Source organism: Triturus cristatus, chromosome 4_2 (assembly GCF_964204655.1).
Source record: "Triturus cristatus chromosome 4_2, aTriCri1.1, whole genome shotgun sequence".
NCBI classification, from domain to species: domain Eukaryota; kingdom Metazoa; phylum Chordata; class Amphibia; order Caudata; family Salamandridae; genus Triturus; species Triturus cristatus.
The window spans coordinates 974,759,672-974,773,438 of NC_140586.1; the positions used below are offsets into that span (position 1 = coordinate 974,759,672).

Consider the following 13,767-nt stretch of genomic DNA (forward strand, 5'->3'; position numbering starts at 1 on the left):
ACATAATTATCATTGAAAAAATGAATAACAATTTCATAATTATCAATACATTATGTCTTAATTAATTTCTTATCATGTACCCCTACAAGCCCTGCAACACGCACTTAAAACATTACTAAAAAAATAATAACACAATTTACATAATTTAATTAATTATCAATTAAATAATACTAATTAAAAAATATGACTTCATTATAATTAGTTTACTTCCCATCATGTAACCCTACAAACACCAGAACCCACTATGAACCTAAAAATTACAAAAAACAATTAAATTTAAATGCAACTAAAAATGTACAAACTATAATAAAAAAATAACAATTATACAAACAATGTATAACATATACAATTAAAACATATGGCAAAGTACATCAGGTAAATAAAAAACAATATTAGCAACATAGAAGTTTTCACATCAAAATTCCTTTCCTTGGAAAATCGTCATTCTTGTCAACGATATTCCGGCAGCACGCTGATTGTGGATCATGATATTAAAAATCTGATATTTGTGCTTCTCAATGTTTTTTACTCAATACGTATTGTCTGGATGCCATGGAAAGACAGCACACAGAAGATGACTTCCACTGGACACTATTGATAGAGCCCCGAGGAGATGCCTCTGAAAGAAATTTGGTCCAAAAAGAATCCTATCTAATACTCCGCTTTAACCAGTGATTGATGGCCTAAATGAAACGACAGAGCTGCACAATCTGTGAGACTAGGAGACTATCCACATTCAAAATCGATACCAGCACCTCAGGCACTTTCCTGCCATGAAGGCTAGATCTGTGTCCATGAACCAAAAACATACACAAGATGAACAATTCAATCAATTCCACAGCATACATCACAAGATCGATGACACATGACCAATCTATGCAAACCACTCTCACGCCATCTCATGATGTATCTGTTCACCCAAAGTAGAGAGACCTTTGTAACATTAAGTCTACAACCGTTCAAAGTAAATCAGGATACCACATATCCCATAATGCAATTTACTTCAAAAGCAAGTGCCGGACATGGCATTCAAGCCCCTCTAGTTTCCCAAGCAAGTCAACAAGTGATCCCATTGGCCAAGGTTTAAAGCTCCCCACCAATCACAAAGTTGGCATGTGACATCTTTAACAGAAGAAAAAACAGTAAACTTAAGCGGGTCATACACACAGAAGCCCAAGGACATGTGGAGGCGACTCTTGGATCAGGCACACAGCGAACCATCCATTTGAACAATTCACATTTTTGGTCCCTTTTGTAAGCTTTTGCTGATGTTACAACTCATCCATCCTCTGGCCTTGGTCCATTGAAATGAGGCCTTTAAAGACACTATAACCATATGGAGGCTCCTTATGGTGCTTGATCATTAACGTTTATGCTTACGTAGTAGTTTGTCCCACTTTTAAATACACTGCACCCTGCCCTATTGGCAAATTTGGGCCCTCCTTAGGGGATCATTATTTGTATTAAAGCAGAAGGCTTAGGCCTGGCAAAAGGTTTGTGTTGGCAGATTGCGATGGCAGTTTAAAACTGCACACACAGGCTGCAATGGCAGGCCAGAGATATGTTTGTAAAGCTACCTAAGTGGGTGGCACAATCCGTGCTTCCGACCATTAGTAGCATTTAATTTACAGGCCCTGGGTACATTTAGTACCATTTTACTAGAGATGTACAAATACATTGAATGTGCCAAATAGACATAAGTCATTTCCACTATCTTAAAAGGAGAGACAACAAGCACTTTACCCCTGATTATCAGTGGTAAAGTGAAGAGACCTAAAAGACAACAACACCAAGTTCATAAAACATGACGGTAAAGGCGGAAGGTTTGGGGATTCAGAAAGGGCCACAAACAACAGATGGCCTGGTCCACTTCCATCAAAATCAAAATAGAAGTGAACCATTTAAAGGTCCCTGAATTCTTGCAGTTTCTTGGCTTATAACTTGCACCTATTGCCTTTTTCATGTTCCGTACTAGTCCCACCCCAGCACTGTCATTCCTTGACACTATCTAGTTTCTGTAGTACTACAGAAACAAATAATGCATGTTTGGAATTGGGTTCTTACCTAATGTACCACTCTGCCCCCCAGATATGTTGTCTGTTCCTCTCTGGATCTCTGCCTTGAGTGAGACACCAAAAGGCAGTCTCACCACTGATAGCTATTGATAAATGGAATTTTAGTGCTCTATGTCTGTGACCACCATTAATTAAGGCACGCCGTTATACTACTGATGTTAGAGACTTTGCTCTGGTTACATGCAAATATGTGCACACACATGTACATGTGCGCAGGCTGAGAGAGGAGAGCTGTTGTCTAACTTAGTCTGGCATGTGCACACGCAGCCCGTCAGAGATGGGACCCCCAATGAACTGGTTGTGGCCTCTCCAAGCCTTACAATTTAAGCGGGCAAAGGAATACAATTGAGGAATGGGACTGTGGAGTTCCACTGTACTCTATTTTTGATTGCAAACAGTGCAAAATAATATTTTTGATTTGCTCGATGTATAAAAAAGGATTATTGTGACTTCTCCTATGTTTAAAGGGGCCCAAATGCAAATAAAATATTAACTTGCCCATATTTGCGTTCCTTCAGTTACTTTGGTTTTTGCTACATATATAATTCTGATCCAGTCCGTAATAACAGATTTGTGTTTTGAAATACCCTGGAAACACCCTGCTGGGCCAGGTTTTTTCCTCTGCTCCCTAGATGGCTCTTCAAAACAAAAGGGCTCTTTGTAAAGGATTGGGCTTCTAATAGTAGAGGAGGGGGGCGGAGAAATCTGCATAGAGTGAATATCTGACACTGAAATGATAATCCTGTGCATGCCCTTCCCACAATTACAAAGAGAAGCAGCTAAAATTCTGGCACCAGTCAATATTAGAGATAACAACTTCATTCTGCCATCCTGGAAAATCCCAGGAAACTATACAGGGGAATGTGGAAGCCTGTGGGCTGCTTCTAATGCGTTCATGAAGAGGGGGTGGGTAATGTTGCATTGAATAGAAGCTCTAGAACTCTTCAAGCCCACTTTTAAACCCCTGCACAGAGGAAGAGAAAGGATAGAAGAGAGACAGGGAGGTCACTGTGTGGACAACCCCCTGCCTGGAGAGGGCTTTAGGCCTGTACTGTCTAGGACTCTATTCCAAGGGCCCATTTCACTGGCCTCTCCACTTTCTCTGCATGTTATGTAGGTTATATTCAGGCTCCATTTTAGTTTCTCGTTTTTTTTCTTAGAATCCTTTTCTAATAGTGATTTGCACATATTGTTCTGCTGCAAGATTAGCCTATGTGCACATTTAGTTCTGATAGGCATTGTCGCCCCATATCTGCACATTTGGCTCCAGGGTCAGCAATTGAGAAGAATGTGTCTCATTTGTTTTGTTCCTTGGAGACAAACATTTCTCTCCAGAAAAATTTAGATGCTGTTCTGAAACTTTAGCACAGAGTGATACGGTTGCTGTGTTATATTTAAACAGCATCCATGCTGAAGTCGTTGAGAGGTTCACTTCCTGCTGGAGTCATCGTGGATCATCGTTGTGAGTTGTGACCAAGATAGAGCTTTGCTGTCCTCGACCTTAATGCTGAGAAAGAAGATGGCTGTGTAGTCCTGCACACACAGGTGGGAGGGCATTTGTTAATGCACTAGGACCGGCTTCCTGACATACAATATTCAGGTATGGGGTTGGGTCATCCCAATAGGCCTGGCAGAGTGGTACTTCTGACTTTCTATCCTTAGCCTAGCAATATTAGCAATAGATACGAGTAATGTTAGTAATCTTAGTGACGTTATGAACTATGAATATGATTGAATTGTTTGTGCTTTTTACCATTCTAATAATGCTTATTACCATGATGCGTCTCATGTTTCTGATAATCGCAGTTCATATTTTATTTACACTGATTAGAGCTTTTCAATATATATCCTTTCTTTGTGAATGCCTGGGGCATGCAAAAGTGACAAATGAAATGATAGATCTGTTTCCGCACATTCCTTGGAAAGTTAGAGTCATGTTCAAGGTTACTGTCAACATCTACAACTCTGTCAGGTTAGACGTTTAGATGTAGTACTGTGAGGCAAACAGACCAACTATTACTGATATTGCAGTAAGACCCAGTCCAGGTATTAGGACGTTTTGTTGTCCGACATGCAGTCTAATTAGACACATAGGAAGAGTGTAACAAGCCAGGGGGCCTCTGAAGCTGAGCTGTTCATGAAGGCAGCGCATTATTCCTAGAGACCTGTGGGGCACTGCTGCTGGAAGACCCCGAGCCAAAGAGCTACTAAGACAGGGCATAGGAGAGCAGATCCCTGAAGCTCTCGCTCAAAAAGACGAGGAGTTTAAAATGAGCTCAGCAAAGGTATCAGCAACAAAGTAGAGACCCGTTTGCTAATTTAGCATGTTGTCCCGACAAGTGCAATCACTTGCTAGGCCTTACTTTCCCTTTTGCATACACCTGGGGCACCCCTGTGGTAGGTCCCGGGCAACCCCTGGACAGGGTCCAGTGTAGGTTAAAGGCAGGACATATACTGGGCTGTCTGCTATGGCCTGACAGTGAAAAACACTCCATTTCTTTTTCACTGGTGAATGGCCATTTTGCCCATAGGACAGAATGGGGGAGGCTGGGTATTGTGTTTGTTAGCCTAGTTTCCTATAAGTTTAAAATGGAGAGGTGAAGTTTAGTATGTATGAACTCACAGTGTCATAACACATCTTTCTATGAAGGTGGTTTTGTGACTGTATGTTCAGAAACCACTCTTTTAGAAAGTGGCTGAGTTGTGTGCTTTAAGCATTTCTGTGTGTTTCTGCTGAATGTGGATTGACTGTCTGGATCTGAGAGGTACGAGGAGCTGGGAGAGGTCTTGACCCAGGGAGGGTTTGAGATGGCACCAGGCTGCCCGACATCTGACGAGTAGGGGGAGGAGAAGCCCGGGAGTTGAAAAGGCCTGGACAGCTGCTATAAACCAATTGACCCATCTCCTACAGCGTGATTAAGGATCCAGGCCCACAGTATCTAGGTGACACTGGGAGGGTGACACCCAGAACTGATTTAGGGAGGGGTCAGGGACCCCTGAGCACAACGAACTTCAAAGACATTTAAGGGTATAACTATGAGAGCTGAAACCCCTGAGCATTGGAATGAAACAGAAATGGATTAAGACTAAAAAGGCTTGGACCCATTTTGTGGTCACGAGGAACCTCTGCTAGGGAAGGAGCAACTGAAGAGGAGGAAAGACTAACCCTTGCTTCATGATCTGGGGCTGGTCTGCAGTTTGCTGTTCTAACCAATGAAGAGGTTGTTCGGACTGTGCTTCGTGCGCTGGGGTCCCCCTGCTTGAAGACGACTGTGCTTTGTACTGTGTCTTGTAACCCCATGGACCCGAGGTGAGCTGGCTCCCTGTTTGGAAACACAGGAACATAAAAGTTTCCTGAGAAGTTTCAAGCGACGCGGTGGGCACGTACTGTGGCAGCTTGAGGACCTCGGAAGGTGTGCCCTGTGAAATTGGACATATGATGGAAGAGTGAGACTCGGACATGCTCGGAGTGTGTTGTGGTGCACAGGAGGCACGGGTGAAGAGTCCTCGGCCAAAGTGTGCATCGAAGCTGGAGTGAGTTTCGGATGCTCAGGGTGCGTGTCGTGGTGCACTGCAGGTATTAGTGAAGAGCGCCTGGTCAGCGTGTGCACCAAAGCTGAGGTAAGACCCACATGCGCAGGGTGTGTGTTATGGTGCACCGCAGACATTGGAGAGGAGTGCCTGGTTGGCGTGTGCATCAGAAGTGGAGTGAGTCTTGGACGCGCAGGGTACATGTCGTGGTGCACAGGAGATGTTGGTAAGGAGCGCCTAATCAACGTGTGCATCGGAAACGGAGTGAGTCTCGGACGTGCCGGGTGCGTGTCAGGGTGCACCAGAGGCATTGTAGAAGGAGAAGTGAGAATCGGACACGGTGAGTGTGTCGTGGTGTGACCAAAGGTGTTGGTAAAGAGCACCTGGATATTGGGGCAACAGAGTTGGAGTAAGTCTCAGTAAAGCAGCGTGTGTGCTTTGGTGCAACCTGGGACTGTGGACGTGATCAGCTGATCATCATGTGCACCGGAAGAAAGTGAGTCTCTGCAACGCAGTGCGCGTGTCTTGGTGCCAACTGAGACTGCAGGAAGGAGTGTCTGGTGAGCGTGCACTTGGAGTCGACGAGGAATCTTATCAGGTTGTGTGTGTGGCTTCATGCCAGAGGAAACCCAGAGGATGCAGTGGTGAACGTGCACCTGGCGTAAAGTAATCTCAAGGCATGGGGGTCGCAGCCGCCTGAGACCTTCCTAACAGTTGCGGCCCAGACCGGCAGCCTTCAGAGGATCTGAGCTGCCATGCCGAGCCGCTGAGGCCCATTGAGAAAGTTCTACATGGAAGGCTCATTTTGTGGAAGGAGGAGAGGAGAGGAGAGTGGGTTTATGCCCCCAGGTAACGTGGATCACTATTCACTACCTGGGCGGGGTGCGGGCTCGGAGTGACACTCTCTCGGCCTCTCAGTCCTTCTGATGACATGAGCCTTTGCTTTGGCTCAGATTGGGGCCCGTACTGACGAAAGGAGTGGCAGTACTGAGGCCAGAGTGAGAAGCTGTACTTTGTGTCATGTGGGGGGCAACTGTTATCGAAGAGGCTGATTGTCGTAATACACATTGCCAATATTGCTGCTAACGAACTGCCGGACTGTCTTATGACGCCTGACATTATTTTGCATAATGAAGTACACGATTGTAGTGCTATGCATTGTATTATTTCTCCCTTGCAATGTACAGGATTGTAGCGGCCCGCATTGCATTATTCCTTTATTGCAAACTACTTGATTGTAGCGGCCCGCATTGCAATATTTCTTCATTGCGCAGTACATTATTGTAGTGGTATGCATTGCATTATTTCTCCCATTGTTAGGTACAGGAGTGTATCTTTACGCATGGTAATATTAGTCCTTTGCCCAGCACTGGATTGTATCGTTAAGTAGTGCATTATTGCGTGTTCATTGAAATGTGTGTGATTCGAACATTATGACCAGCCTAGCATTTGAAAAGCGGTGGTTGGGATTTGAACCTACCGGCCAGCAGGAACGATTATTACCCTTTATTCTCTGTTGGCTTTTGTATTGTGTGGTCTGATCGTATATCTTTTTGTATAAAGTTTATACTCGTTTTAATCAAACTTGTGTCGAGTCCATTTGGGGTGTCACCAGGGGATTGCTGTGGGCGTGGTTGCACATACTGTACACTCGTGCCTTGGAGCTAGGCCTGGCTGCTTGTGCCAAGCTAATAAGGGGGTGAGCAGGGCAATCTCAGACGGTGTCCTTTCTTGGCCAAACATTGAGTGGGGAGCCCCGGGTCTTGGTGACAGTAGTGCGGGACAGGGACTCTGGCTTCCAACAATAAGGAAAGGCCCAACAGGCCCAATGTCTCTAATTGTATTAATGGAACATGTGCCTTGTTGCTGGGCTGCAAAACTGTGCCCCACATCTGGACATGTATTAAGTACATCTATGGGGGCTGTGTCCCAGGAGACCAGACCGGCGAGAGCTGTCAATGATCCACACTTCTCACCTCAAAGTATTCCCACGAGGAGGGACAGTATCACAGGAGACCAGTAGAAACCAGGCACATCACAGTGAATCAAAGGTTCCCCCACGAGGAAGGCCAGTGCCCAGGGACACCCTCCTTCTACAAGCAGAGTGTTGCTCCTATCATTCATTTCTGCACCAGATTGGGTGAGCGAATGATTACCAGAGTCCAGGCAGCCCTGTTGTGTAGTTTCCACTAATCAGTAGGAATTGCGCATTGGGGGACGACATAAACTTAATCCGTGAAGGGTTCGAGCGCGGGCGGGGCCATGACGGAACGGTTCCGTCATGAGCATCGAAGGGGTTAAAATGGCACCAGACTGATTCCTTGCGCTGCCTCTGGATATGTTGTCCCTTGGTTCAGCTCACAGTGCCACCATTAAACCCTCCGAATCTAGACAGGCAGAGAACAGTTGGGAATCGCTGAACCTGGCAACCCGTTTCCCCCAGGAACCGTGGTTACAGACCTTTTTGTTCGGTCACCCTTCTTTCTTTCACTCAGAGAAATATACAAAGAATACTTGAAGGGATGTTTTTCAATATTTATTGAACTTATGTGATTCTTGTACAGAAAATATGGGCTGTACTAATTAATAGACAGAAGCAGACAAAGGTTACGATGAGTGTCAAAACAGTGAATACAACAAAGAGATTCACTACCTTGTGGAGACAGCTCATATATGCACATAAATATAGTAATATACACAATCTAGTGTACGTCTATGATGCAAACCCTAACCAAGGTGATTAGGGTGTGAATGTCAGGTCTGCCAAGAATCCCCCTTCTGGAGGATATAACCCCTTGGTTGGTGGGTGAGAATGTTGGAGCCCATCTTGGTCATGAACTGAACACCCCTCAGGTAGGTATCTGTCAGCTGCTAGTCGAAAACCTCAGCATGCAGGGACCCCTCAAAGTCAGCAGAAGTGACTTCTCTCATTATGTTAAAAAAAAAAGGCGATATATAGAAAATGTCATCCTTGCCTCGGGCCGAGATTGTGATCGGGCAACCATTGTTTGTGTTCTACAGATAGCTGCGTCGCTATATGGATGTAAATAACAAACACATTTGTATCACGCATATGAGGGCCTTGCACCTAATTCCGAGGCTGTGTGATAGTGTTCTCACAAAGTTCTTTTGTGTCAGCAAGGTCGGTGTTTCTTACCCAAGCATTGTAAATGCAAATGTGTGTTAAAGGTCGATGTGACAAAGGGAAGGCAACTTTAGGAAAGAACCATGCACATGTAAAGTGACACTATTACCTTCCAGGCCTAACTCGGGCACATGACAGCCCCAGAGCCTGAGTGAGCATCCTGTGAGGGGGAAGGTTACCCAATCATTGCTTTTCCCCTGGCTCTCTCTTCACACATGAAAGGAGAAGGCGTGGTAGAACAGGAGAAAGGACAGCAGCAGCTGGCTTCCACACCAGCGAAAGACCAAATGCCTGGTAGACAGGAGTCAACTTGACTGCATAGGCTTAGGTTCCTTGGAGAAGGCATGCGGGTGTCGCATAAGTGCAGTAGAAGCACCCCCTCCTGATAAGAAAACAGCCCAATAGCGGCACGACAGAAGGAAGGAGAAAAAGAAAAATGTACCCGCCTCGAGCAGCAGATTCAAAGGGCCACATTAGGGCCTGATGCTCACAAAACAAATGGCACATTGGACTGCAGTGTCCCAGGAGGCCTGGAAGGGACTGTCTCGCTGGTTGATCGGCCTTTTAATAAAGCAGCTTTCCTTGTCGTATTAGGAACTCAGGAGAATCCTGTAGTTTTAGGGGTTATGGCTTGCTGTTGTACAGTGTGTTCGAGGTGCCTCCAGCATAGGATCACCAGGGTACATTAAGGGTCTCATTTATATTTGGGGGGATGGGGTACTCCGTCAGAATTGTGAGATTCACCAACATATAAATTCCATTGCATTCCACTGGATTTATACTTTGGCAGACGGGATATCCGACACCATTCTGATGGAGTGACCTGTCCACCGACATATAAAGCAGGGCCTTAATGGATTTCTTGACCATTGTGACCTTTTTTACTCTGCACTGCATGTAAAGTGGTTTTTTATAGGGTGCGGTTGTGTGACCTCACCGTGTAATAAACTCACTACCTGTTCTGGGTCCAGTGAGGCCCATTTGTGAAACCTCAGCTCAACCCAGTTTAATGTCCATGGCCCACTTGTGAGGGCTTGCCCGAGGGCTAAATGTAATTTTCTAACTTTGTAAACTCATAGTGAGTGTTATCTTTAGGTGGAAGTACCCAGTAATGGATTAATGCTCACCTCTGACATCTGCTGTGTCCTGCCATCATGAACTCAGAACTTGGAACTCAGCTTCTCAGGTTCTGTGGTGATAATTTTTGTACCAATAAACTAAGTAATAGTAAACAACAACTAAAGTTAGAGAATGTATGGGATGAAGCATTATATAAGTGCTATAAACAAAGGAATTCATAAGGGCAACAGTAACACATGCTGGCTGCCAAATGCATAGTCAGCTCACCCAATTGAAAGTCTGGTGGACCACCAGGGTTACACTAATAGAGCAAAATGTACTCCTTCAGTGTAAACCTTTCTCCGATGACCAGAGAAAGCATGAGACGTCGGAAGTAAGCCCTTCCACCATGCACCCTTTATAGAACGGGTGGTCAGATGGCTTCTTTTACTGTCTGTAAAATTCATAAATATCCAGGCAGTGAGGGACAATTAATATAAAAATAAAAAATGAAATACACCTACACTGTGAGAGAGAAGAAAACTTCCTGGGTGTTGGGTCCATTTGTTTTTACTTATCCACAAACAAACTCCCACTCTACATGACTTTGTATAAAGCGCTGCAATGGTGGTTCTTTTAAACCCATAGAGTGGTCTTAGGGCTGACAGTGAGCTTTACATTTGGTGGGTGAAGTATTGCTGGACATACCACCCTGACCGCCTTTACTCCAGCGCACACCACCCTGGCTGCCTTTACTCCAGCGCATACCACCCTGACCGCCTTTACTCCAGCGCACACCACCCTGACCACCTTTACTCCAGCGCATACCACCCTGACCGCCTTTACTCAACCTGCCAAACTCTAAACCAGGCCAGCAGCGTGGGAATTATAGTCTGCTGAATTCTATATTCTAATAATACTTTAATATTCTTCTAGGAAACACTCTAATATTCCTAAAGTTATCCATTCAGAAAGCTCCCAGGAAACTGATTTTACTTTACCGATGCACAATATTGTTTAAGACCAGTAACTCATGTTGCATCATGTATTAACACACATTTGAAATACTTTTGTATTTATTATGCTAATATGCCAGAATCTATAAATGGTGTATTTAATTCACAGACTATTTGTAGATCTTATTAGGGCTATAAATTCAGGATTTACAGCAGGACAATGCTCAGCTTCTCAGATCTGTTTGCCCATCCCTGATCTCAGGGAGAAGAAGCAGTGAAACCTTCTGACTGCTGATGTTGTATCTCTTTACTGACCTTTGATTGTCTCCCTTCTAGAGTGGTCAATGTACTCAATATCTGTTCCCTTCTCTCCACTGGTCACAGGTGGTGTCGATGAGATATTGTATCTCTTTACTGACCTTTGATTGTCTCCCTTCTAGAGTGGTCAATGTACTCAATATCTGATCCCTTCTCTCCACTGGTCACAGGTGGTGTCGATGAGATATTGTATCTCTTTACTGACCTTTGAATGTCTCCCTTCTAGAGTGGTCAATGTACTCAATATCTGATCCCTTCTCTTCCATTATCAACAGTTGTTGTCGATAAGATCCGCTTGGTCAATGCTGGTGACGAATGCAACGGGAGGGTGGAGGTCAGGCATGAGAAGAGATGGGGGACGGTCTGCGATTCTCACTGGGATATGAAGGATGTTGAGGTGGTCTGTAGACATCTTGGATGCGGATCAGCTTTAGGAGCACCAAACAACAATGGAGTGTTTGGAGCAGGATGGCACCCAGTGTGGCTGAGTCGCATTCGATGCACAGGAGCAGAGACGTCCTTCTTCGACTGTCCTCATGATGCATGGGGACATAACGCCTGTCACATCAGAAGTGATGTTGGAGTGGAATGTTCAGGTAAGAGAAAGAAGCACAGAGGAACAATTAAGTTATGAAAACTAATATCATGAAAGATCCAAATGTAGTATGCTAGGACTGCTGAAGGATTGGATTGGATTCACATTAATATGGGTATCCCAGAGTGTGATGCAGGATGACTCATTGATAGTGCCAGCCAATCACAGTGCCTGTGTCTCTCTTGTGCACTGTAGCATCATGGTAGGGAATGACCATATAATGGAAATGTCAACACTTTCACTGGGTCATGCATGTGAGGAGGCAGCAGAGCTTCAAGAGTCGATCAACAAGCAGGTATCTTCAATCAGACACTGTCTACTTTTGGAGAAACCCCCAAATCTGGAAAGGAGGTTTGGGGGCTTGAATGTTCAGCCCTTTGCATCCGTGCTTCCTTGTGAGCTGGGCTGGTGATGGTTGGAGCAACAGGGAAGGTCAATAGAAGGATAAGTGACAGAACAGACAGACAGGAGTGAGCAGAAAGGAGAGAGTTGGGAAGGTTGGGATTTTATTTAACTGGGTTAATAGTTTTAAGGTGTTTTTTTTTTCATTTCATTGTTTTGATTTATTTTATTTAAAATAATGTTTATATAATGATGAGGAAGCTGTCGGTTTTTATCTACCTACCTCTATTTCTTGGTGTTTTCTAGGCCCGTATCGGAACTTTAATTACGCCAGAGTAATTGGAGTAATTTCTGTACACCAGCTCACGTAATTTGGAGGATACATCCTGCCATGAGAGTACATTTATTGAGCATGAGTGGGCGATTGCGCTCGCTACTTACATTCTGCTTCATTCAGTAAATTCCACACACAAAATGCTTCTTCACATCCATTTTGTGTTAATAAAATAGTGTTAAAACATGGATTAAGCTAGGGTAAAATCCGACTCTAAAAGCATATTTGGCGAGTGGCTGCTCACACTCACTGTTCATGTTCTGTTGCATTCAGCATATTTCTTGCCCCACATCCAATATGGACATAAGAAATAGTACTAAGTCCAGAATTACTCCTCTTGTGGAATTCTGAATGATCTTGCAGAATTCCAAGGAAATTCATTATGATTAGGCTACACCGCTTTACGTGAGTTATGCCCACCCATTGTTTTTACTTCTAGAGGCCTAGGCCCAAGCTCCCACTTACCTTGGGCTGGTCCTCTGACCAGTCTAAGGCTCCGTCAGATCCGGCCAGCCGTGATGCCCTGCCTTGCTGCACTCCTCTCTTACTCTCCATCTACTCTCACTCTTCTCTCTGCTCTCACTCACTCCTTCACGCTCTCATTTTGACTAGTGCTACGTATTTTTCCTTTTGGGCTCTTTTGTGCTTCATGTTTGTGCTGTTTTGTCTTCTGTTGTGCCCTATTGCCTTTTGTGCTTTGGCTCTTGTGCTCTTTTCAGATTTTCTGGTTTAGTGCTCATTTCTCTTTTGTGACTATTTGTCTTTTGTGCCATTTCATTGCTCAACCCAGTCTTCTGTACCCATTTTTGTGCCTTTCCCTAGTCTTTTTGTGCCTGTATTTGTGTCTGTTTTTGTTGCCTTGACTTGTTGCTTTTTCTGCTTTCACTCTTCTTGTCTCTCCCACTTCTCCCTTTGCCTCAGGAACTACCCCCACCTCCACCCTCCCTCGCTTTTCCCAGATCCATCCTCTGCCCTCTCCTTACCTGTTCTTCCTGTGCCTTCTCCCACTACGGTTTCCCACCCGTCTGTAGCTTGAACCTTACGCTCCTCCCTCTCCTAGGACATACTTAAGGGTGGCCACTGTGCGACCCCATTGAGCAGGAGCCTGGGCCCCAGTTTCCATTTACCTTGGTCTGGTCCTCTAACCAATCAAAGGGCCTCCTTGGACCCAGCCAACTGCCTCACAGTGCTCCTCCTTTCTCCTTCTCCATCATCTCTCATTCTCCTCTCTGTTCTAACTCACTCATTCACTCTCTCGCTTTGACCCGTGTTTTATACACTGCTTGGTGTCTGTCCCTGTCTATCTTCTGTGCTTGTTTCTCATTTGTGCTTGCCTCTTGTGCTCTTTTTTTTCTTTTTCTGATAGTTTCTTCTTTGTGTGAGTTGGTCTTTTGTGCCCATTTCATTGCTCA

The 13,767-nt window shown here is 44.7% G+C and overlaps 1 protein-coding gene across 1 annotated transcript in view; it reads left to right on the plus strand.

Moving 5' to 3' along the window:
- Nucleotides 1–13,767, plus strand: part of LOC146839189 (CD5 antigen-like) — a 147,434-nt gene that overhangs the window by 109,663 nt on the left and 24,004 nt on the right. Inside the window, exon 3 of the mRNA XM_085600199.1 lies at nt 11,360–11,680. Coding sequence (XP_085456325.1) covers nt 11,360–11,680 — 321 coding nt within the window. The remainder of the gene's footprint in view (nt 1–11,359; nt 11,681–13,767) is intronic.